The 27524-nt window shown below is 43.5% G+C and overlaps 1 protein-coding gene across 1 annotated transcript in view; it reads left to right on the top strand.

Moving 5' to 3' along the window:
* LOC126234917 (juvenile hormone acid O-methyltransferase-like) overlaps positions 1–27524 on the top strand; it is a 127639-nt gene that overhangs the window by 42970 nt on the left and 57145 nt on the right. Inside the window, exons 2-3 of the mRNA XM_049943657.1 lie at positions 1435–1655; positions 11686–11818. Of these exons, the coding sequence (XP_049799614.1) occupies positions 1435–1655; positions 11686–11818 (354 nt within the window). The remainder of the gene's footprint in view (positions 1–1434; positions 1656–11685; positions 11819–27524) is intronic.

The raw sequence follows: 27524 nt of genomic DNA, 5'->3' as shown, positions 1-27524 counted from the left end.
GGCGTCAGCGGTAAACGACATATAGCAGTGTGTCAATTCTGACTCGAGTAACCTGTTCCCCACAGTTAGCGGCTACACTCTTCCTGCAACCTATCTCCGTATTTCAGCTGTTGTCATTCTTTTGTTCGTCAGATCCAGTTGACCAATGCTACGGTCTTATCGTGATGTAGCCCTTTATGGAAGATCAGTGCTTAGACTTCTTGCCACAAAATTGTCCTGAGTCCCTTTCCTCACCGCTCACCCCGCAGTCATTACACGACAGTCAACTGTCCTCTGTGTGCCACAAAAAAGTGTGATCTCAAGATTATGGCAACGATTCCAGCAGACAGGAAACGTGTACAGGCGCTACAGTACGGGACTTCCACAGTGTACAACACCACACCACAAGAAGACCGATATCTCACCATAAGTGCCCGCAGACGGCCACGGAGTACTGCAGGTAGCCTTGCTCGGGACCTTACCGCAGCCACTGGAACGGTTGTCTCCAGACACACAGTCTACAGACGACTGAACAGACACGGTTTATTCGCCTGGAGATCTGCAAGGTGCATGCCACTGACTCCTGGTCACAGGAGAGCCCGTAAAGCCTGGTGTCAAGAACACAGTACATGGTCATTGGAACAATGGTCCAAGGTTATGTTCACGGACGAGTCCAGGTATAGTCTGGACAGTGATTCTCGCCGGGTTTTCATCTGGCGTGAACCAGGAACCAGATACCAACCCCTTAATGTCCTTAAAGGGACCTGTATGGAGGTCGTGGTTTGATGATGTGGGGCGGGATTATGATTGGTGCGCGTAAATCCTTGCATGTCTTTGACAGAGGAACTGTAACAGGTCAGGTGTATCGGGACGTCATTTTGCACCAGCCTTTTCAGGTGTGCAGTGGGTCCCACCTTCCTTCTGATGTATGATAACGCACGGCCCCTCTGAGCTGCCGTCATGGAATAGTACCTTGAAACGATGTCAGGCGAATTGAGTGACTTGCCTGTTCTCCAGAACTAAACCCCATCGAGCACGTCTGGGATGCTCTCGGTCGACGTATCGCTGCACGTCTTCACACCCCTAGGACACTTTAGGAGCTCCGACAGGCACTGGTGCAAGAATGGGAGGCTATACCCCAGCAGCTGCTCGACCACCTGATCCAGAGTATGCCAACCCGTTGTGCGGCCTGTGTACATGTGCATGGTGATCATATCCCATATTGATGCCGGGGTACACGCTCAGGAAACAGTGGCGTTTTATAGCACATGTATTCCGGGGAGGTTTTCTCCACTCATCACCAATATCGTAGACTCACATATGTATGTTGTGTGTGTTCCGTACGTGCCTATGCTATTAGCGCCAGTTCTGTGTAATGCCACGTTGTGTGGCACCACATTCTGCAGTTATCCTTGATTTATGAGCATGAGTGTAGTTACGGTCTGTGTGATGCAGTTTCTGGCGCCCCGGCTCCCTGGCGGCACGAAGATCGTGTCCTGCGACATAAGTCCGGAGATGCTACGCTACGCGGAGGAGCACAACGGACGGCCTGGGGTCATCTCATACGAGAGTTTCGACGCTGCAGAGAAGGACTTGGAGGGCACGGCAGTGTGGAAGCATGGGCCTTACAGCAAAGCCTTCGCTCTGCTGCTTCTTCACTGGGTGCCCGACAACAGGTGAACAAGCTGTACACTTTTCTGTTTCCGAACAGGACTCCTGCAGGTTTAAATACTCTGACTCGAGACTTGTAATTCCACAGCCATTGAAGTCTGTCAGATTAATAGTGTGTTCAGACAAGTTGTTTATTTCATTTTTATGCACGATATGTCGACGACCGACCCAGTCGTATTCTTCAGTTTCTGCAAGCATTGTTCCTAACCATACTCGCTGCCTGGATTCCAGTCAGGCTATGAAGTACTGTTAGTGTCGCATCACTGTTAATAGCCAAGTTCGACTCACGGTTCCCGCACCGTTAGTCCCTTAAGTGCACATTCTCTCAGCGTTCTGCACCTCTAGTGGATGAGACGGCGGACGATATCGTAAAAAACTCAGTGCCGGATCTAAAGCCTCGCTTAAGGGGAGGTTTACTATCTTTTGGTTCAAAAAATCAATTTTTTAAAAATTGCATTTTTGGATCCACAAAAGTGTTTAGAATCCACCCCTGAAACAGTTTTTCCGAATACGGAACGAAAATGTTTGTTATTCGCGGTTGAACAAAAAAATGCACCTGCCTGACATCGGCCTTTTCCAAGCACGAGTTTTTTTTTCTTTCGGAGGACGATTTATTGTACCGGGGCTTGAGAGGAAATACGCAAAATTCAAATGAAAGTTTGTATGCGTGTGTTTGGAAGTTAGCCCCCAAGCATTTGGATTCTGGTGTGAAGATTGTGGAGATTGCGACTTTCCTGGCAGTGAGCAGCTTCAGCGAAGGGTATTGAGCAATTCTGAAGACCATGAGAACGATGGACGTCGCCCTGGAACTCTATTCGACGCAGTTCGCCAAGCATTCGGACGACAACCCGATTCAAGCGGCCGAAAACCGCTTGTCACCGGCCGTACGAGCGGCTCTGGAGCAGCGCAGGATGGCCCAGATCGAGCACAACGCCCTCTATGAGGAAGAGGAAGGACTATTTTATGGACCCGGAATAGCAGATTGAACGTAAGTTGCATAATATTGCATTTGTATGTAGTCAAAACTTCAAACGCGTTTTTCTCGAAATGACTTTTTTATCGCGCGGTATGGTAACTTCAAATCTACTGCACCGATTGGCATGATTCTTTGTTTCTGACTAAGCTAACTAAATTGTCTAGGAGTTGTACCACTTGTATTCTGGTCTATCAACTCTAAAAACCTTTACTTAGCCGACGAAGTCGTAAAATCGATGAAAAAAACCCTACTTTTTTCAAATGGCCGCCATTTTGTTTCCTATGGTCCAAATAACTTTAGCGAGGTACAACTCTTAAAGAATCTTACATACTTAACTAACGTCAACTAAATTTTGATATCAGACGAGCCGGCTGACCTGTGACATACCGCGCATGGAGGTCTACATCGAAATTTTGTTTCGTTCCGACGGCACTTCCGCCTTTGTTCTTCAACATTTCCGGTCCGAAAAATTCCAGTTTGTAGAGGAAATATCAATAAACATTTTGACCAAATTTAACATTCATATCTATAAGACATCCCGAGAAAAAAATTCTCAAAGAACATGCTTTTTTTGGGCCTAAGATAGTAAACCTCCCCTTAAACTGAAACTTCCGCCCCACTATACTGGGGTAGTGACATCTTTATTTCGGTAAGTCCCTTATGTAGACTGACCCAGAAGAGCTTGCAGCACTATACTGGCGCCTTCGTATTTCATTTCATGATTATATCCGAGGCAGTGCTCCGCGATAGCTGATTTGCGCTGTTGTTCTAGTCGGTTTTGTCGGTGACACTGGCATCTCTCCTCGACTACTTAAATCGTCTGTCCCACGTAAGACACGTCACTATTCGTGTGATGTAGTGCACACCCGACTTTTCGTGACATAGATCTTCTTTAACCTTGCAAAAAAGACATGAAATGTATTCACAATTACGAAAATGGATAACCGTCATGTGTATAATGGAATGACAACAGTGAAAATTTGTGTCTGACCAGGGGTCGTATCCGGATTTCCCGCTAATCTCGAGCCGTCGCTGTATCATTACGCAATCCGAGCATGACACACGGCCAAAGTTAAACTTCCATATTTCGTCAACCGTGTTTCCTCATTCCATTACACTGCTGATGTTTGTAAATATTCGTAATTGTGAATACATTTCATGCATTCGATAACGGCTGTCATTGCCGCAGTGCCTGTTCTGCTTCAGAACAAGAAAGACGCTACAATATCGTATCATTACACCCCGTCTTCCCCCTCCCCACCAAGAACCAAGAAGAGTTTATCTTTGTTGAACAGAATGAGACACATTGGATGTCATGTTTCCGTAATGTAGCCGCACTCCGTCGATCTGCTGTCGTCGACTTCTCCGACTGAAGATATAATGTTATTATCCACTGTGTACGTTGCACTTTTAGTTATATCTAAACATCAGATGGAGCATCTTCTGCAACGCCGACTATATTTCGGATTTTCATAATAATTAATGTTAACTTTTTGGCTCAATCGATCACCATTTTTTACCGGAGACAATATAGTTAGTAACGTCTTTGGATGTTAGTTATTATTCACCAATACACATGAAGTTATGGAAATCACTTTAGTTCTTTATTAACAACATTCACTAATAATTAGCATCGCGGAGTAGCCGTGCGGTTAGAGGCTCCATGTCACGGATTGCGCGGCCCCTCCCGCCGCATTTTCGAGTCCTCCCTCGGGCATGGGTGTGTGTGTTGTTCTTAGCATAAGTTAGATTACGTCTAGGGACCGATAACCTCAGCAGTTTGGTCCCTTAGGAATTCACACACATTTCAACATTTTTGAATAATAAATAAATGACCATGAATGATTACGTTTTGTATAGAAGGAAAAGGAGGGTTGTTCCTACAATTACTCTCAGCAATTACGGTAACTAAAATGTCCGTGATTTTTATAGTTCGTCACTCAAAGAGATTGTAGCAAGGACTATTACCCCTTGCTAAACTTCGAAACAGTCGTTCAAACTTCGTACGCTTTTGTTTTCACAAAGCTAAGTGTCCAGTCCCGTTCTTATATTCAATTTAATTTCCCTTCGTATAGTCCACAGATACTCTTATCGGCATGTAATGGAATTTAATACTGAGCGCTACTTTCTATCGCGCACACAGTTCCTCAGATATTCTTAGTCCGTGACCTTACCGCAAAAGTCTGTCCCGTAAAAATTAACTACAGTCAATTTTCTTGCAATTTAACAAAAGTGCCCTGATCTCTTCCGTAGCATATCACACGGAAATGCCCGCTATAACGCACGCCGCAGCTACGTAGACTTATTCAGACCGCAGCAAACAAGACAAGGAAACTAACAATACCCGCGCATGGTTTATGAAGCAGAATTTAAAAAACAAAAGTAGCCGCGTTAAACCCAGTTTGATTTCATTGAAGGGCTACTTTGCTACGGGCATTATTCTAATGAGAGGTTATACATCGATAATTTTAATTAAAACCTATTCAGTGCTATTAACTATTACCGATTTTATCGGTCACCTCTCCCCTATACAAAATAAGCTTGATAATACTGTTCTTAATTAAGAGAGCGGTTATAGTAGGTGTCTACCGATCTTTCCGGAGACTGGGCGAGCATAATACAGGTAAGCGATACTTGCCTTTTCTTTTTTCTTTCTCGGTCCCCCTTTCCCCAAGGAAGTCTCTGATACAGTCGGAGGCCGAACATGGGACCGCGCGACAAGAGACAGCGATGCCAATAACTAGACCACAAGCAGCGGACTATTGTTGAACAGTAATAATCTTTCATAGGACAGAATTAACTACAAAGCTTATCAATGTGGAGATAAACATAAGCTCACCGGACACAAAATTGGTTACCCCTAGAGAAATCATTACAAGAGTCACTTAATACCGTGTCGTTCCGCCCCTGCACTCGATAACCGCCTGGATTCGGTTAGGCAGTGAGTCCACAAAGTTGCGCAGGCACGTCACATCCAGTTTAAGCCAGTTGCTGAGAATTTGAATGCACAGTTCCACCAAATTGCGGAGATGCTGGTGTCGGGATTTTACCCGTTGTTCCAACGTTTCCCAGAGAGTTTCTATGGGATTCAAGTCTGGTGATTTTGCAGGCCATCCAAGATGTAATCGGTGGGGGAGTGTTGATAAAGCCAGTCACACATTCTTCCAGCCCGAAGAAATCTTCTGTTGTCGTCAATAGCTTACTCAAAGGCAACACCTGATCATTCAGAATGCTTAAACAAACCTGATGGTTAATGTTATCGGTCATCTCAGTGAGCGAGACCAACTGATGATAAGAAAATACACCCAAAATATCATAGACCGCCTCCGGCTTGAACCTAACCTTGCACACATCCACGGTGAAATGCCTCATTTGGTCTTCAGTGCACTCGACGACGAGCGACGTTTGAATATAGTAAATCGTCAGACCACATTACGTTCTGCCAGTCAGCAACTGTCCACTTCGATGATTTCTCGCCCACTGAAGACTTATGCGCTTATGTGTGCAATGGTCTCTGGGCGAGGTTCCAAGATGCTACTCCAGGAACTAGTAACTACCAAATTATAAATTCTGTTTCCGCTTATACATTTATTGTAGATTAAAACCCCTCTATATTACAAACGTTTATATATCAATGTCCAATGGACATAAAGTGATATAAATGAATTTCCTAACTAATACGATTGATCAATTGCCCACATCTGCCCCTTCTATGGCTACGAGATCTAATATAAATAATACGAGACGACTGCCATCATCTACGAACGAAACACTAGAAGATACTAGTTTCAAAGATAATATACAATGGTGTGCAACCTCAGTGGAAATAAAATTTACGTGATCACAGCTGTTTAGCTTTATAGCCTCAAATAAGCCGAAGCAATTATCAATATCACCGTATGTACTGCATCCAGTGCGTCGGAGTGATGGTTCTCGTACACGTCTGCGACGATGGAAGGAACCCAGCCACAAAATAAAACTCTTTCAAACTCTAGGACGGCAGAAGGCGGTCCTCTGACTATTATAACATAATCCTGTCTTCTCCTCTCTGTGTTCTACAGACAAGAAACGCGAACTCCCAGCCACAAGGACGGAATTCAGATAACGTCTCTACGTGAGTATAGGCAGAAGAAGTGCTCTCAATCACTGAACACTTCGTCCTCAACGACGACTCCCTACCCGGAAGCGAAGTCCAGAATCGTATAACTTCGCAACAGTAAAGTGCCTAACCGTTCTAACAATAAAATATCCTGAGAGCAAAGACAGCAAGTCCGTCTGTACCAACAAAAGCTGATGCTGAGCGACCGTCAAACACGGGCGCTCAAAACGGATAACCTCATCTCTCCACTGCTGGCTTCCCAGCAAAACTCGGCTCCCCTCCCTCGTAACTGCAGAAGGCGAATCATATTCTCGAAACCACGGAAAATTCTCCCTCTCTACAGATTCTTCCGAATGCCGACCAACCATATTTTAGTCTTTTGTTGTCCAGCACGGAAAGTTTACGAGAAAATACCAATACTCATACAATGGTAGAGTAAAAATCCTCGGAAATAACCCAACCTGCGATTTCTGAGGTAACGCTTCCTCATTCCTCTCTGCTGCGTCCAAGATTTTGTTTCCAAAATATTATCCAGCTATCCTTCTCGTCCCCGCTACAGCACCGGCCGGCTGCCACTGTATTGTGCTTCAGCTCTCAGATGCCCACACCGTCCGTCTTGGCACTTCCTCTGTGAACCAAGACCAAAACACCTGTGTGGCTTTTCTTCCCAGGGCTTTAGTTACGCCACCGTTTCATTTCCACTGGCGTTCCAACCTCTACTAGTATAGGCAATCATTCATTACGCCGTTTTGATAATAAAGACACTCCGTCACCTTTCATGCAATAAACGTTAACAATTACTTACAAGGTGTACGTGACAATGTCAGTCTTCTTTAAATATTCATATATACGATGTACAAGCTATCAAATGATACCTAATTCTGGCTGTAAATCACGGCAAAGTATGTAGATGAGTGCTTGTAAGGTGCGAAATTATAGCCACATTACAAGGTGACCGACTCCAAATGGTCGTTGCATGTTATTTCCGTCGCAATGTTCTTTCGCTAACAGGTGGGGTTGGCACTCTGTTCACTTCGTCGTGCTTCGTGACCGTGTATGCTATATCAGTGCTTGTAAACACGCTGAAAAGACCGCCGCGAAATACCAACTAAGCCAGCAACTCCACACACCAAGCCAGCCATGAACAAACTCTTCCACCTGACAGGCAAGATGTATGAGACAGGCGAAATACCCCCAGACTTCAAGAAGAATATAATATTTGATATTCCAAAGAAAGCAGTTGCTGGCAGGTGTGAAAATTACCGAACTATCAGTTTAATAAGTCACGCTTGCAAAATACTAACACGAATTCCTTACAGATGAATAGAAAAACTGGTAGAAATCGACTTCTGGGAAGATCAGTTTGGATTCTTTAGAAATGTGGTTGACAAGGGAGTGAGACAGAATTGTAGCCTATCCCCGATGTTATTCAATCTGTATACTGAGCAAGCACTAAAGAAAACAAAAGAAAAATTTGGAGTAGGAATTATTGTCCAGTGAGAAGAAATAAAAACTTCGAGGTTTGGCGATGACATTGTCATCCTATCAGAGGCAGATGAATGGAATGGACAGTCTCCTGAAAGGAGGATATAAGACGAACATCAACAAAAGCAAAACGAGGGTAATGGAACGTAATCGAATTAAATCAGGTGGTGCTGTGGGAATTAGATTACGAAATGAGACACATAAAGTAGTAGATGAGTTTTGCTATTTGGAGGGGGCAAAATAACTGATGATGGTCGAACAAGAGAGGATATAAAATTTAAACTGGCAAAGGTAAGGAAAGCGTTTCTGAAGAAGAGAAATTTGTTAACATCGAGTATAGGTTTAAGTGTCAGGAAGTCTTTTCTGAAAGTATTTGTATGGAGTGTATCCACGCATGGAACTGAAACATGGACGATAAATAGCTTAGACCACAACAGAATAAAAGCTTTCGAAATGTGGTGCTACAGAAGAATGCTGAAGATTAGATGGGTAGATCATGTAACTGATGAGGAGGTACTGAATAGAATTGGGGAGAAGAGGAATTTATGGCACAACTTGACTAGATGAAGGGATCGGTTGTAGGACACGTTCTGAGGCATCAAGTGATTATCAATTTAATATTGGAGGGAAGCTCGGGGGTTAAAAATCGTAGAGGGACACCACGACATGAATATACTAAACAGATTCAGAAGGATGTAGGTTGCAGTAGTTACTCGGAGATGAGAAGGCTTGTACGGGATAGAGTAGCATGGAGAGCTGCATCAAGCCAGTATTTGGGCTGAAGACCACAACAACAACAATGGCCATCGGCACGGCCAGAGACGTTTGCCCCTTCTTGCCCATCTATCACATACTTAAATTTACCCATGTATACGTATAATGTCCGCTTGAAACTAAATGTGTTGCTGATCGCTACTTCCTTATGCTCCTGTAGAGGAAGTGCGAGCGATTGAGTTTTGACTCAATGGCTGCGCCATCTGTAACCGCTTATCGATTTATCTGTGCTTGCGTATTGCGGCGACTAATTTTTTCTCTGGTGAGGTTACATTCTATATTCAGTAAGAAGGCCCAGATCTAATATTTTAAATCAGTGACAGTGTGCCAATGTGATAGCAAACATGGAGGGGCGTAGCGCATGGAGGACAATTGAGCAAACTTTTAAGGGCAAATTACGTCTTGAAAAGTGGAAATATAAAAACGATTATACGGTCATTTCTATGTTTGTATTAAGTAATTGCACATTTTTGTGTAAGATCTCTTGTCTCGGATGAAGATACATGTCACATATGCGACTAGAGTGTTGTCAGACTGTTTTTTTCTATTTTCATTTACTACCTAAAATATCCACAGGACGAAATTTTTTGTACTGTTAGTACGCAAGGATTCCCACTGGGGTGTCAGAATGCGTGAAATTTAGTTCACTGTGTCCTAGGAATGTGACCGTTCTTCTCTCAACTAACATGGCGCTGATAGGTTCAGTCGTGGCCCAGGGATCTGTCCGGTCTTAACTAACACGTCGAGGAAAGATTCCACGTGAATTTATGTTAGAACCTCTTCAACTTTTTCGTTCGACGTGCGCACATCGGAAACGTGTCGTCCATGAACCGATAGAAATGAAGATCAAATAGTGCAGAAGGCGCAGGGAGTTTGGAACACGGTGTGTTACATAGTAGTCAACATCCTTATATTCTGATACTCTACGAGATCTGTTCGATAATGAATTGCTTCGGCTGAATATGGCACTCCTGAAGAATCTTGTAGACATTCTTCTTTGCTGAATGAGACCATTATCACGATTAGAATCCGTTTTAGACTGCGTTAGCCACCAGAGCGTCAGTAACTTTTTGTCCGGTATTTACGAGGGTGAGTCAAATGAAAACCTTAAATTTGTAATAACAAATCAAAATTTCGCGCCGTTATCCTGTAAGTTGGTAAGCGTGCAGAATGGCCTGTAGGTGGCAGCATAGTGCAGATGCACACATACCGTCGCAGTATCAGTATAAAGATGGCCGTCCCACTTGCGACTTGCACCAGGGAAGAACAGCGTTCTGTTATTCGGTTTTTGCATAGTGAAGGTGTGAAACCTGTTGAAATTCATCGACGAGTGAAGGTTCAGTACGGTGATGCATGTTTGTCACAGCAGCAAGTCTACGAATGGAGTAGGAAGTTTGCAAATGGTGTGACTTCAGTGGAAGATGCTCCTCGTCCAGGTCTGGCACAACGAGTTGTGACTCCACAGAACACTGCTGCATCAGTTGAAGCCATAGTGAAGGAAAACCGCCGAGTGACACTGAATGACATTGCAGCATGTTTACAGATTAGTCATGGGTCAGCACACCACATTCTGCATGATGTGCTCCAGTTTCACAAAGTGTCTGCAAGATGGATGCCACGGCAGCTGACTCCTGAAATGAGAGAACGACGTGTTGATGTGAAGAACTTCTTCGGCGCTTTGAACGAGGTGATGGCTTCCTTACAAGAATCGTTACTGTGGACGAAACCTGCGTTCACTTCCACCAACCGGAAATGAAGAGAGCGAGCAAGGAATGGTGCCAATCCTCATCACCAAAACCAAAGAAGTTTCGAACAGAACCATCAGCAGGGGAGGTTATGCTGACTCTCTTTTGGGACGAAAAAGGCGTCATTTTGAAGCATTACATGCCTACAGGGACTACTGTCACCAGTTCATCATACACAGATCTCCCAAAAAATTATCTGCGGCCTGCAATCAAATCAAAGTGATATGGATTGCTGTCAGCAGGTGTCCTTTGGCAACATGACAATGCAAGGCCCCACACTGCCCGTACAACAGTTGCAACAATAACAGACCTGAGTTTTGAGTGTCTTCCTCATCCATCATACTCTCCAGACCTTGCCCCAAGTGATTTCCATATGTTTGGACCACTCAAAGACGCAAAGGAAGGAAAGAAGTTTCGTTCTGATGAAGAGGTACGCCACCCAGTGTATGGTTGCGCGGACTACCAAAAGAATTTTTTTCTAAAGGAATTTATGCACTTTGCAAGCGCTTGAGGACTTGCATTGAGTGTGGGGGAGATTATGTTGAAAAGTGATACGGCTTTGTACCACTTCTGCACAATAAATAATATTTTAAAAAATATTGAAGTTTTTCATGTGACTCACCCTCGTATTTTAATACTGTACTTGGATAGTGTCAGTTTAATTCAACTTTCGGTAATGTTACTGAAATAGTTTTCACAAGGTTGTTAAATGATCTTGTTTGTTACTGAATACCGAAATACAGTTTAAGTTGTGTATTAAAATATTTCTTTATTGTACTAGCTTGATATAACCTCTTTACTCTTTCTTGGCTGTGGCATAATTGGCATGACGAGTTGTTTTACAACAGTCATACTTATTGAAACGTATAGTTTGTGATAACTCTTGGCTCCTAACATTTCTGACAGCTTTGATAACAAGAAATACATATGAACTGAGTACCTAATGTTTTGAACAGGTGTGCCATCCAGAACATCTACAGGCTGTTGGCAGAGGGTGGTGAAGCCGTCTTCACTGTAGTGCCGTACGTCTCCGTGTTCGCCGCGTATGAAGAAATGGCAGAGGAACCCCGCTGGAAGATCTACATGGAGGTGAGTTAGTGCTAGGAGACGTTTACCGCTCTCGTAAGTCTGTGACAGAGGTCAGCAAGTTTGACTGTAAGATGTCCTTCAGCCGAACGTTTCGCACAAGTTTTGATGTTTACAGAAATTAGGGTCTGTGTCCATAATACACTGTTCAGTCACATTAACGTGATCACCTGTCAGATGCTTCAATAACCACGTTTTCCAGTGCTGACTGCTGCGAGACGCACAGGGCGAGAGTCAGTGAGGTTTCTGGAAGGTACTGACAGGGATGAGGAGCCACGCCGACTCCACTGCGTTAGGATTCTTGGTTGAGGATTCATGACGCGAACAGCGCGATGGAGGTGATCACTGAGATTCTCGATTGGGTTTAAATTCGGGGAGTCTGGTGGCCATGGGAGTACAGTAAACTCATTCTGGTGTTCTTCGAACCACTGCGAGCTGTGACAGATTGCGTTGTCCTGCTGGTAGATGTCATCGTGCTGAGGAAAAACAAACTGCATGTAGAGGTGGTCATGGTCATCAAGGATAGTTGCATATTTGTGTTGATCCATTGTGCCTTCCAGAATGACGAGATCACGCGGGGATACTACGAAAACATTCCCCAGACCATAAGGCATGCAGAGGGTTGGCTTTCAGACGATTCACGTCGTATACGCCCAAAACAGCCACCTGTCCGACAAAGCGTAAAACGTGATTCACCTGAAAAGGCCAACCGCGCGGAGTGGCCGCACGGATTGAGGAGCCATGTCACGGATTGCGCGGCCCCTCCCACCGGAGGGTCGAGTCCTCCCTCGGGCGTGGGTGTGTATGTTGATCTTAGCATACGTTACTTTAAGTTAGATTAAGTAATGTTTAAGTCTAGGGACCGATGACCTCAGCAGTTAGGTCCCTTAGGAATTCGCACACGTTTGAACATTTAGAAAGGCCACCTGTCCCCAATCGGTGGATGTCCGTTTGCAGTGTTGGCGTGCAAAATCCAGCCTTCGTCGCCGATGGATAGCAGTCAGCTTGGGTACGTGAAAGACGCACCTGCTGCGGAGGCCCATGCGCAGCAACTTTCGTTGAACGGTCGTTGAGGAACCATTGTTGGTAACCCAGTGGTTCACCTGAGTAGTCAGTTGCGCAACAGCTGCGTGTCTGTTCGCCAGTACATATCTCCATTGCCATCGTTCACCCTTGTCATCTAATGCCAATGGTGCACCGCAGTGCCTTGGCGCGAGATTTTGGATAGCGCCATTATGCCATGCACTGTATACCTTAACCATGGCGACATGTGCAGTTTACAAAGTTAGCCGTTTAGGTAATGCTTCCATTCTTAGTCCAAAAGCCAATCATCATGCCCTTTTGGACGCCAAATAAATCACTCCTTTTCCGCATTAGGAGAACGACTGCACTGTTCTCCGCACTCTGCAGCACACTTTATACAGGGTGTAAACGGTATAAGGCGCCAAAATTATACAGATGGCACATCTCGCAATGCTTGACAAAAAGTCTAGTAACATGTTTGCGAATTTCCTACGGTTGTCCCAGAAAAAAACAGTTCGTCTCCGGATAATGGTTTTGGAAAAATAGAAACTTGGCCGTGCACGTACGTAAGCAATCGGTTCCTGTTACTACCCGCCGCGCGTATTGACATCGCGGGCGTAAATCGTAAACACATAGGCAACTGCAGCCTGAGTGGCTGCGTCATTGTAATACACCGAGCGACGACAGTAGGCGAGTAACCTGTGCAGATGTTATTGCAACTCTGTTAACTGTTAGGATGGAAAGGAGATTTACTATAGCTGAACTATGCAATATGGATTTAATTTATGGCGAGGCAAAAGCTGTTGCGTGCGCAGCTGTACGAATTTATCGAGAGCGCTTCCCACAACGACGACTTCCTGCACCAAAGACATTTGCTGCTGTGCACCAAAGGTTTGTGTCATTGCAATTCTCTACTTGCATGCGATTATTATTCATTTACATCTTAATAAAGTACGGTAGTTATCTGCACCTTTGTAAATTTTCGTCAGTATGCGAAACGTATCTTCTGTTCTGATATGCTTTCCGTTTTTGTTACATCATGACAGAATACAACTGACGAGTACGTACTTAATTTCCTTAGACTGAGAGATACTGACTCTTTACTGCCCCGCGCAGAAGGCAGAGGCCCACAACGCGCCGATCGTACATTGGAAGCTGAGGAAAGAATTCTGCACCGCATCCAGGAGGATCCCTCTCACAAGGGAACCTCCCCATCGCACCCCCCTCAGATTTAGTTATAAGTTGGCACAGTGGATAGGCCTTGAAAAACTGAACACACATCAAATGAGAAAACAGGAAGAAGTTGTGTGGGACTATGAAAAAATAAGCAAAATATACAAACTGAGTAGTTCATGGGAAGATAAGCAACTTTAAGGATAAGGGAAACGCAGGAGCGCCGTGGTCTCGTGGTAACGTGTGCAGCTGCGGAACGAAAGGTCCTGGGTTCAAATCTTCCATCGAGTGAAAAGTTCAATTTTTTATTTTCAGTTTATGTGACAAACTCTTATGTTTTCATCACTTTTTCTGGAGTGATTATCACATCCACAAGAAAACCTAAATCGGGCAAGGTAGAAGAATCTTTTTACCCATTCGCCAAGTGTACAAGTTAGGTGGGTCGACAACATATTCATGTCATGTGACGCACATGCCGTCACCAGTGTCGTATAGAATATATCAGATGTGTTTTCCTGTGGAGGAATCGGTTGACCTATGACCTTGCGATCAAATGTTTTCGGTTCCCATTGGAGAGGCACGTCCTTTCGTCGGTTAATCGCACGGTTTTGCGATGCGGTCGCAAAACACAGACACTAAACTTATTACAGTGAACAGAGACGTCAATGAACGAACGGACAGATAATAACTATGCAAAAATAAAGAAAGTAAAATTTTCACTCGAGAGAAGACTTGAACCAAGGACCTCTCGTTTTGCAGCTGCTCACGCTACCACGGGACCACGGCGCTCCTGAGTTTACATTGTCCATGATGTTGCTTATGTGGCCCATGGACTACTCAGTTTGTATATTTTGCTTATTTTTTCACAGTTCCACACAACTTCTTCCTGTTTTCTCAATTGATCTGTGTTCAGTTTATCAAGGCCTATCCACTGTGCTAACTTATAACTAAATCTGAGGGGGGTGCGATGGGGAGGTTCCCTTGTCAGAGTACTAGAAGCATCGCCCGCCACGTGGGTGTATCACACACTATTGTTCATCGCACTTTGCAAGAGGAGCGTCTGCGGCCTTACCACATTCAAAGCGTACAAGCATTGGAAGAACAAGACTTCCCTCCACGACGTGAATTCTCAGAGTGGTTTTTGTTACACAGTGCGCAGCATGATTTTGTCAACAAAATACTCGTCACAGATGAAGTGTGTTTCACTCGCGACGGAATAACTAATTTCCATAACATGTACACGTGGAGTGTACACAATCCTCGCCACGTAGTGGCAACACATTTTCAGCGACGATTTTCCGTAAATGTGTAGGCGGGTATGTTCGATAATTACATTATTGGGCCCTATGTTTTACCTGCACGTTTGACTGGTAACTATTACCGAGCGTTTCTAGAGGAAACATTGTTACCAGCGTTGTTAGAAGACATTCCGTTAGGCATTCGTCATAACTTGTGGTTCCTCCACGATGGTGCTCCACCCCACATTGGTCAGAGAGTACGCAGATTTTTGGATAGTCGATTTCCAGGACGATGGATCGGGTGTTCGGGTCCACGTCGATGGCCAGCACGCAGCCCTGATTTCAATCCATTGGATTTTTACTTTTGCGGCCATATGAAGGAACTTGCTTATGCTGAGCCAGTAAATAATGTGGACGAATTGACGCAGAAGATTTTAGATGCTGCCAATTCCATAAAGGCCAATGTGGATGTGTGTGAAAGATTGCGACGAAACTGGGTTCGCCGTAATGAAGCATGTGTAGAAGCGAATGGTGGTCATTTCGAACATTTATTGTAGTATTGATGTAAGAGGAAACGAAGTAATGGGTTTTATTTCGTTACGATGTTGTTGTACAGAAGGAAAATAATGTGAATTTAGTATTCGTTATGGCATTGCCGTAACAAGGTGAAACAGTTGATTGTAATTAATGCACAACTATCTACTTGGTGATTGATTGAATTTGTACTAATGGCAATACATTGTGTTTGATATTAGCTTGTCATAACTACTACGACCTTCGTTATCGACTTGTTGAGAAACAGACTGGTTGTATTCAATTCACGTAAAGCGAATTACACATTCTTGACAACCCAAAACCCGTTTACATTTCTTTTTTCGGTACCACCTGATTATGACAACACGTCGTTGTACACGCCTATGATTTCAATCCTCTGGTCGGCTCGTTGCCTTTCTCTGGCCGCCCCGTCACTGTAGCCAATAAGCTCGGTACGCCGTACTGTCGGCTGACTACGTAAACAGAAATGCGTATACTATCTATCCTACGAACATTAGGCTTTAATAATACAAAAATAAAGTACATGATACGAGAAAATGTCGTTAGACTTTTTTGTCAAGCACACCGAGATGTAACATCTGTATAATTTTGGCGCCTTATACCGTTTACACCCTGTATACTCTCCCCTGTTAGTGCTTCCACCTGCCGTCTATCGAACATAGGAGGTAATCAAGAGGGGGAGATTAGTGTTTAATGTCCGTCGACAACGAGGTCAGTAGAGACGGAGCACAGGCTCAGATTAGGGAATAATGTGGAAGGAAAGCGTCCATCAGCAAGAAATTATGCCGGCATTTGCCTAAATCGATTTAGGGAAATCACTGAAAACCTAAATCTGGATGGCCGGACGCGAGTTTGAACCGTCGTCCTTCCGTATGCGAGTTAATGTACTAGTCACTGCGCTACCCCGCTCGGTAAACATAGGAGGTGATCACAAATTAAGACTAAGACACTGGAATGCTTCTCATACTGACAGCTCTAATTTTACCACATACATAATTCAACACATAGATACAGGAAGCAAGTTATTAAAAAAGGGAAAGACAGGAAAAATCGTTATTAAATTTGTGAAGACATCTCTTAATGACCGAGTTGAAACTGGCTCTACATCATATAAGGCTCTGTTGTCCATGGTGTTGGTCGGCGGTAAACTCAACCAGTCGATCAACCCTTTGATCTTCTGATGATGCAGTCCTTCGACTTGTGACACTGCAGTCCCGAGTCCGTCTTGTCACCTTTGGCCTGCAGTCACTGCACTGTCGAATGTAAACTTCGACGGACGGAAAGGTCTCGCTTATTAAAATATTCCGGGCTGTTGTGCCATGGTTGGAAGAATTTCCTGTTGTAACCCAATTATACGTCCCAGTCCACGGAGAATATATTTAAGGGGGGCAGTGGCGTTTTCGAAGACCAGATGCACATCCAACAGCGAGCTAGGATGTGCATCGTTCGAAAAAGCTGAAACCGTCCTTGAAAATGTCCTCCAGATGTGGGAACGAAACATTTGTTTTCAACAGGAAATTCATACAGCCACGGTGTAGTAGTTCGCACTGCCCCCTTCTGTCTGTACGATATGATGATATAGCGTTATCATGTCCCCCATGCCAATGTTTCGAAATTTTGTCCAAGCCTGTCTGCAATGTCTTACATGTCCAAACCAGATGACTGTCAAAATTCGTGTATGTCCTTTACATTTCTTCAGTTTAGCAGGATCCTCCGATCTTCCCTTCGCAGCCAATGGGAATGCCAGGAAAAAAAAAACACGCTCCATTCTAAGGAGAAGCGGTGTGTGCCTGTTGGTGTGGCCTCACATTATTTTTATTTGCCTCTTGGAAACAAAGAAATGTGTTGATGCTTTGTAAGAGAATACTCGTATCTTGTGTCTCACCAGTCACGCAATGCGATTTTGTAAATATATCTCTGGCAACGCCTCATTGTTCTCACAGCTCTGTAGACGTCTACTGTTGCAAAACCCCATGTGTGTAGAATATAATGACCTGAATCAGATATTGTATTATGAGACAGAGACACTTTTAAGACCCAGTTAAATTACTGTACACAAACGTATTAATTAATGCAAGAAATGCTAAGGTTCTACCTTTGACTCTAAAGGTGGGAAGGGGGGGAGGGGGACTCGCCTAATATAAAAAATGAAAATATTTAAGATCCTAACAAAAACAAGATTTGAATGAGCACATTAATTTAATCAAACAAAGCACAAATACGGAGATGCGTCTGATTGTCTGGCAATAAAAGAATGGAAAAATGCAAAAATGTAACACGACCTTCAAGCAAAGTGAATCTTCCGGTCTGGCAAAGTTTCTTCAAAAGACTGAAATGGGTATCTATAACCACAACTGATGCTCTGAAACAACTCACGATTTTCCCACTGATCGGTTACAGGAACCGCTTGGCTGTACGTTAAATTGTAAAAAATGCAGGCATCTGTCAATGCACTGACGGAAATGGAACAGTTAGTTGCAAGGCTCCGCTCAATTCTGATCAGAGATTGTCCTGCTTTACCAGTCCTGCTGTTACTGCTCACCATGGATTACTAGCGCAAGATGGACAGCGAACTGCCTTCGCCTCAGGCTCTCCGAAGTACAATCGTAAGATCGGGCTTGTGCGGAGTCGAACGCTGGACTATCGGCTGGACGCTCCAGTGGAGATCGCAGCCTGTCAAGATGTGTTCAGCACCAACACCCACGTCGAAGTCTCCTCTTGTCTATCTGACTGAACAGCCTATTCTTTACTTCCCATCAAGAAAACATGACCACCAATCATAGCCTGTCTACTCACTAATGGCGTAATTTCTCCTTCAGTAAAATATACAGACAAGAGAGCATGTCGCTTTAAAGAACTCCAATGATTTCTCTATCCTCCACTCGTCTCTAGAAAAACTTCCCTCTGTGTGATCCTGATATCACACGAATTTTACGAGCCGGCGTTTTGGCGCCCTGCAGCTAGCTTTGCTTCCCAGGTCCTCAGAAAGTTAAAGAACTGTGCCCGAGGCTAGCTGCTAATTCTGTGGCATTTTCATGCTTCTTTGGAAAGCTAGACATTCTTATCTGCTGAAGGCACTGTCCTTAGCATAAGCAATGCAAAGGTCCCCTGGTGATACAAGTTCTTTTTTCCGTCCTACAGCTCTCTCCTTGGCCAGCCAGAATAGAGTCATACAATAATACCAAACAATAGCTGCTCTACATCTACATCTACACCCATACTCCGCAAGCCTCCTGACGGTGTGCGGCGGAGGGTACCTTGAGTACCTCTATCGGTTCTCCCTTCTATTCCAGTCTCGTATTGATCGCGGAAAGAAAGATTGTCGGTATGCCTCTGTGTGGGCTCTAATCTCTCTGATTTTATCCTCATGGTCTCTTCGCGAGACATACGTAGGAGGGAGCAAAATACTGCTTGACTTCTCGGTGAAGGTATGTTCTCGAAACTTCAACAAAAGCCCGTACCGAGCTACTGAGCGTCTCTCCTGCAGAGTCTTCCACTGGAGTTTATCTATCATCTCCGTAACGCTTTCGCGATTTCTAAATGATCCTGTAACGAAGCGCGCTGATCTCCGTTGGATCTTCTCTACCTCTTCTATCAACCCTATTTGGAACGGATCCCACACCGGTGAGCAGTATTCAAGCAGTGGGAGAACAAGTGTATTGTAACCTACTTCGATTGTTTTCGGACTTCATTTCCTTAGGATTCTTCCAATGAATCTCTCCCCCAAGGAACTACCCGCTGACGCAGTTTTCACCCTGACAACGTTTCTCTCTCTACCTGTGACATGGCCTGGCTCTGTTCCCATGAACGCCTGCACACCAAGCCCTATTTTTTTCTGCCAAACCCTGCATCGCCCTTCCTGCGTCCATAGTGTATGCCATCCCCAAACCCCCTCAAAAAACTAATGAATAGACCCAGCACCAGGTTAAATATGAAAACGCTAATTATGACAAGAAGTCCCCAGGAAGTCAGCACATACCGTCACTGCACTCATATCTAATCTTCAAAGGTATTACTGTTAGATCCTGCCTCCTCATTATCCTCCAGATGAATTAATTATTGCACTGACAAGGGGAGGCCGCCAATTGTGAAATTCAGATTCGATTCATACTGCGCATAATAAAAGCTCATGGCCAGAGGTGTAATGTGGCAAAGCACCAAGATGCACTTCTCAGCCGTTGTCGAGAAAATCGACAGTTAGAAGAATCCGTTGCGGTGAAATACTCTCTACGATTAACAATGTCCTACAGCGTCGTGGCGCAGCGGTAAGCGCTCGGGTTCGTAATCCGAAGGTCGGCGGATCGAATCTTAACAGGGTGTACCAAAGCTCTCACGTCCGCACTGATTTTCGACGGTGTTATAAGTTGTGCTAGGGACCGCATCTACCTTCTTTCGAAGTTAGCAGGCAACTACGCTGTTATGCGGCGGCTCGTTTCGGCCCATTCAACCATCTGTCCTTCAAGTGTAACGAGCGATTAACGGAGTTTGTATTTCATACCTGCCACAGCAAACTTGTGTTCGTGGGGTTTCTATTCTAATTCGAACGTTTGACTTACGCTATACGTATTCGTTTCGGAATATCGTTTCTACGTCTTCCGTTAACTATACGTGGTTAACATTATGAAGACAATTAATAACATTTGTGAAATACAACTTTGTTTGCGGAAAACATAATGATGTTCGAAGTCGCCAGTTTTTCCACGACAAACGACTTTCAACAACTTATTATATGCATAATTGTTGCAACCTGTTGCCGGGAATTATATATATATATATATATATATATATATATATATATATATATATATATATATATATATGTGTGTGTGTGTGTGTGTGTGTGTGTGTGTGTGTGTGTGTGTGTGTGTGTTTATACACACATTTGAATTACAAAAAACAAATACTAAAAAAAAAAGTTGCATGGCGCGAGATTCGATCCGCCGACCTTCGGATTACGAACCCGAGCGCTTACCGCTGCGCCACGACGCTGTAGAAAATTGTTAATCGTAGAGAGTATTTCACCGCAACGGTTTATTTTAACTGTCGATTTTCTCGACAACGGCTGAGAAATGCATCTTGGTGCTTTGCCACATTACACCTCTGGCCATGAGCATTTATTATGCGCGGTATGAATCGAATCTGAATTTCACAATTGGCGGCCTCCCCTTGTGAATGAAAAGAGACAAGCGAATGGCTTGCACCCATTTGTGCCTCGCAGTTGAAAGCTGGCAACAGCACTACTGGCTGTCAGCGAGCTTCTTACACCAACTATCGCCAGAGCGTTAAATAAGAACCTCTGCTCAGACATCAGTGATGGTAGCTCAGCTGGAGTAGGTCTAGAGTTTGACTGTTGATATTTTTAAAAATCTCGGGTATGAGACTTATCGGTATTTAAAAAAATGTCACTATGGGCTCTCGATATATCGAGAAAGAATATCGAGACATCAGTGGAAAAAATATCGACGTACCGGTGTATAAAAATACCGGCTGCACATTTTAAGTATACTGCCGGTTTCAGAGCTGTACATTCATGGACCTTGCCGTTGGTGGGGAGGCTTGCGTGCCTCAGCGATACAGATAGCCGTACCGTAGGTACAACCACAACGGAGGGATATCTGTTGAGAAGCCAGACAAACGTGTGGTTCCTGAAGAGGGGCAGCAGCCTTTTCAGTAGTTGCAAGGGCAACAGTCTGGATGATTGACTGATCTCGCCTTGTAACAATAACCAAAACGGCCTTGCTGTGCTGGTACTGCGAACGGCTGAAAGCAAGAGGAAACTACGGCCGTAATTTTTCCCGAGGGCATGCAGCTTTACTGTATGATTAAATGATGATGGCGTCCTCTTGGGTAAAATATTCCGGAGTTAAAATAGTCCCCCATTCGGATCTCCGGGCGGGGACTACTCAAGAGGATGTCGTTATCAGGAGAAAGAAAACTGGCGTTCTACGGATCGGAGCGTGGAATGTCAGATCCCTTAATCGGGCAGGTAGGTTAGAAAATTTAAAAATGGAAATGGATAGGTTAAAGTTAGATATAGTGGGAATTAGTGAAGTTCGGTGGCAGGAGGAACAAGACTTCTGGTCAGGTGACTACAGGGTTATCAACACAAAGTCAAATAGGGGTAATGCAGGAGTAGGTTTAATAATGAATAGGAAAATAGGAATGCGGGTAAGCTACTGCAAACAGCATAGTGATCGCATTATTGTGGCTAAGATAGATACAAAGCCCACACCTACTACAGTAGTACAAGTTTATATGCCAACTAGCTCTGCAGATGACGAAGAAATTGAAGAAATGTATGATGAAATAAAAGAAATTATTCAGGTAGTGAAGGGAGACGAAAATTTAATAGTCATGGGTGACTCGAATTCGAGTGTAGGAAAAGGGAGAGAAGGAAACGTAGTAGGTGAATATGGATTGGGGCTAAGAAATGAAAGAGGAAGCCGCCTGGTAGAATTTTGCACAGAGCACAACTTAATCATAGCTAACACTTGGTTTAAGAATCATGATAGAAGGTTGTATACATGGAAGAACCCTGGAGATACTAAAACGTATCAGATAGATTATATAATGGTAAGACAGAGATTTAGGAACCAGGTTTTAAATTGTAAGACATTTCCAGGGGCAGATGTGGACTCTGACCACAATCTATTGGTTATGACCTGTAGATTAAAACTGAAGAAACTGCAAAAAGGTGGGAATTTAAGGAGATGGGACCTGGATAAACTGAAAGAACCAGAGGTTGTACAGAGTTACAGGGAGAGCATAAGGGAACAATTGACAGGAATGGGGGAAAGAAATACAGTAGAAGAGGAATGGGTAGCTTTGAGGGATGAAGTAGTGAAGGCAGCAGAGGATCAAATAGGTAAAAAGACGAGGGCTAGTAGAAATCCTTGGGTAACAGAAGAAATATTGAATTTAATTGATGAAAGGAGAAAATATAAAAATGCAGTAAATGAAGCAGGCAAAAAGGAATATAAACGTTTCAAAAATGAGATCGACAGGAAGTGCAAAATGGCTAAGCAGGGATGGCTAGAGGACAAATGTAAGGATGTAGAGGCTTTTCTCACTAGGGGTAAGATAGATACTGCCTACAGGAAAATTAAAGAGACCTTTGCAGATAAGAGAACCACTTGTATGAACATCAAGAGCTCAGATGGAAACCCAGTTCTAAGCAAAGAAGGGAAAGCAGAAAGGTGGAAGGAGTATATAGAGGGTCTATACAAGGGCGATGTACAGTCGTGGACAAAACGAGCGAGACCCCTCGCCTTTTCATTATGCTGACCCGCACGGCTTTAAAGTCTGCTACACAGCATAACAGGCAAGGCGACGAAGTGCTGCCAACATACTATGCACAGGCGTGAAATTGACAAACTATCTGAACTTTTTTCGGCTGTTTTCAATAATTTGTAAGACTATATCAATGCTGATTAGTGTGTTAAATACAACACGTAAATATAAGACAGAACTGAAAGAAGAAACGCTGATTGGTATGAACTGTATCAATAAAAATGAATTTCAACTTATCGAGATAAAATAACTGTTTTAGTAAGACAAAGAACCCCAGATTGTTACGAATTAGCAAAATATTATCCGCATTCGGCCGCGAAACGGTCTGTGTCAACGTTCAGACCAGTCATACTGGATTACTGTTGCTGACCTACCATGAAAGTGTGCAAATTTAGCAATGCGTGAAGATTCATAACGAAATTCAGTTAAAAATCTTTCAGTGCCACATTTAAGTCAATTCCATTATTGACAGAAGCGGAAAAAGTAGGCAGTAACATGTATGAAATTCTACAAGAGTGTCATATTGACATCCACAGGGCGCCAGTACAGAATAAAGGTAGCGATAAAACGTATTGGGGGCGCGAGAATTTCTTAAAATTGCTTTGCTGATATTCTACCTGCCTCCATCGAGATTAGAACCGAAAACAAACCAGACCTTCCTTTCACTACGCTAGCAGACAACCCCGGCAAACAGCCCTCTATTATTACCCCAGAAATGAATAAGCCGGCAATTTCGCAATGAAAATGGCAAAATGATCTGCAGTTTCTGTTGCATAGAGCTTTCTGGACTCAAAAACATGAATTTTCTTCCTTTATGTCACCGCTTATGTGACAAACATTCGGGATGTTTATCGAAATAACAAAATACAGTTATTAGAGAGTAAATTTAGTAGGATAATTCTGCACCACCCCAGGAAATAAACGGCTACATAGCTGCCAAACGTATTCTACACTGTTTCTAATTCTCCACTAGACTCGCCACAACCAGAAAACGTTAATTAGCCGAAGTGTTTCTTAAGCTAGCTAGCAATGAGAATGTTCGCACTTCTAAAACGCGGTGGCATTAATACTGGGATGTGAATTACCACGTGTATAGGCAAATGGATTCTATTTGCATTCCTGTAAACGTGATTTAGATCGAAAGCGTAGCTACGATTAATATGCTGATGTATCGACTGCAACTAGAACATTTCGAATAAAGAGTAGGGGGTGTTATTTATGCGGCCCTCATCTTCAGTAGCTGTCGTAGCTGTTTTCGTTGTTCGGATTTCGACACCTAAACCGGTAAAAGCGGAACCGTACTAGTCTCACTTTCTTGACCGTCTATCGGTCTACCCAACCCTTAAAACCAGTTTACCTCCAGAACGGGTAGACATAATAAGTGGAAATGTATCGCACTTCTTGCGGTAACCCGTCCCTTGGTGGTGCAAACAAGTGAGCTTCTATGTCAACGCAGTCTAAAGATACGGCCGTTTATGTAAAGAAAATTTACGCGAAAGGTCAAAAAATGGGTTCAAGAACTATGCGACCAAACTGCTTATGTCATCAGCCCCTAGAACTAGAACTACTTACACCTAGCTAGCCTAAGGACATCACAGACATCTATGCCCGAAGTAGGATTCCACCCTGCGACTGAAGCAGCCGTGAGGTTCGTGACTGAAGCGCCTGGAACTGCTCTGCCACCGCACCCGGCGAAACCCTATAACCTCATGTATAATGATAAAATATGCTGTCTAGTGAGGATAAACTGTATTCGCCAGCAACTCAGATCGTTTGATCACAGAACTTTTACGAAGCTACATTCAAAGTTTGTTCGAAGTCGTCTGCAATACCCATTTATAAACACCCTAGGAACGTCGTATGCGATATCCACTTCTGAGGACGCTGGCAGATACTGCAGTACCATCACAAGTAGGTAAGAATTTATTGTTATTGGTCCATGCATGACACTTTATTTCAATATCAATTTAACGCGCCTAGGTGTTCGTATATGGCTGAAGCTAATGAACAAAAAGTAAATAAACAGCAAGCAACTTCGATGTTCAAATCAAATGAAAGTCACATGTCGCAATTACAACATAATTTCGTTGTTACATCTACATGACTACATCAACAGGATTTCTTTGCAATCCAGACTTACGTGCTTGGCAGAAGGTTCGGACTATTTCTCTACGGTCAATACAGTGTGTGGGAAAAGGATTACTTAAATCTTTTCTTGCGAGCCTTGAATATCATTATTACTATGGTTTCTTCCTGTGTAAGTTCCCGAGGAAATAATGTTTTGGCATTGAGAACAGATGTTGGTGATTGAAATTTCGTGAAAAGATCTCGCAGCAACGAAAAACGCTTCATGAATGTTACCCCAACTCGATTGTCAAATCTGGCACTCTCTCTCCCCTATTTCGTGACATTACAAATCGTGCTACCGTTCCTTGGACGTTTTTGCGTGCACAGTCAATCACGTCTGTCAAGGATATTATAGCAGTGGACGGACAAACGTAGTGTAGGCAGTGTTTTCAGTTTGCCTGTTGCGTATTCTTAGTGTGCGGCCAATAAAACGCAGTCATTCGTTTGCCTTCCCCACAAAAGTGTGTTTTCGATCGTTCCAGTTTAAGTTTTACTGGGTACTGAGATGAACTGACAGTGATTTGACTTGTGTTTTGTCATGTAACCGAAAGTTAATTATTGTTATTGGTCGCAGCTTTCGTGTTTAATGTATTCCTCATTCAACAGAGTACACTCCTCGTACACCACACATAACTATTTCAAAGTATTAAATTGTCACTGATGTTACCAAGTTGCAGTGGTCACCTTAACTTGCCGTTTTGAAACAAAGGAAAATATTATAGCGAAATGTAGCAACTAAGAAGCTGAGTATCCAAATAAACAAACATTTCCGGTTTAAGTAGTTGCAGTAGGTCTAATACACAGTGACGTAAATTAGGAGCAGAGTCCATTAGTAGATTGTTATCAGGAAAACCAGAACTCATAATGCAAAGTGCCACTACAAGAAAGAAAATTACCAAACATGTCAATGAGTAGTCAAGGAAAGTGGACGCATTCTGTCTACTGAATTCCAACGCACGCCACTTACGAGGGGACACGCCAAATGTCATACCCCGATCTTGCTGAAACTTCGCTCAGTGAGAGAGGGGACAAAATAAACGAACACGTGTCTCGGCTTATCTGCTTACACTCTACCGCTTCTGAGAAAACGACGGTCAAAGCGTTCAATGCGCTGTTGCTATAGTGTAGATACCTCTTAGCGGGTAAGGATTCAACTGAAGCGGTGGCTCTGCGGCTACCATAGCAACTTCGGAACTTTGCGCTGCGAGTTCGAAACCCCGTTTTTCCTTTTTTCCCCCTCTCTGAATTATCTACGAATGTTTATTCTAATTGATGTTGAAACACTGTTGTCGTTATTCGTCAGTTAATTTACTGTGTAAAGAAATAAGTTAAAAAGGGAACACACAGTGAGTGGTGGGGCGATCACTCTGTTGTAGAAATAATTCAGAAGCCAAGATCGCTTAAATACTGTCTACTGGATAACCGGTTTCAAGGTATGCCATCATCGGATCTGAATGTAGATTAACATTTATAAACCATTTGGATATAACGATACATGAGGCAGACCAGATGATGTTAGATCAGCTTGTCTCATTCGTTTATTATTTTTATAATTCATTAATTACACATAAAGTTAATTGGCGAATAATGACAACATTATTTCAACATAAATTAGAAAAAAAACATTCGTAGATAATTCTGATAGAGAGGCACGAAAATAATAATAATAAAAAAAACAATATGGTCTCGAACACGGGAATCAAAGTTAAGAAGGAACGACGGTAGCCACTGAGCCACCGCTTCAATTGCGTTCTCGGCTGCAGAAGGTATCTACACTATAGCAACAGCGCGTTGATAACTTTGACCGTCGTTTTCTCGGAAACGGTCGAGTGTCTGCAGATAAGTCGAAACACATGTTCGCTTATTTTGTCCTCTCCTTCACTGAGCAAAGTTTCCGGACAATCAGCCTATGACACCTGGCGAGTTCCCCTCGTTAGTCGAGTCGCTTCTTACGCCCGGCGAGAATTACGTATGCCTCAGAGTAAACTGCGCCACTTGGAAACACGGCGAGCGGGGATAAACACGTTTTCCTTCTTATAAGGCAACCTTCTACAGCTAAAATTCACGAAGTGCTCTTCAGGTTGCCTCAGATATTTCAGAAATGTTTCTTGCGTTAGGCCTGCCGCATATGCAAAACGTAAACATTTCATTTCATGTAATATTTATCAGGATAAGACATGACAAGAGTGGACCAGTCCCTTCTGAGATAAATTACAGATTCTAAGTTGCTCCACTATGTAATGCCACGGGTACGGGCTTGCGATCTCTCGTTTATGCCATCGATTTCCGTGTTACACATACTT

This window comes from Schistocerca nitens, chromosome 2 (assembly GCF_023898315.1).
Source record: "Schistocerca nitens isolate TAMUIC-IGC-003100 chromosome 2, iqSchNite1.1, whole genome shotgun sequence".
Taxonomy (NCBI): domain Eukaryota; kingdom Metazoa; phylum Arthropoda; class Insecta; order Orthoptera; family Acrididae; genus Schistocerca; species Schistocerca nitens.
This window is presented reverse-complemented; position numbering and strand designations above follow the sequence as displayed.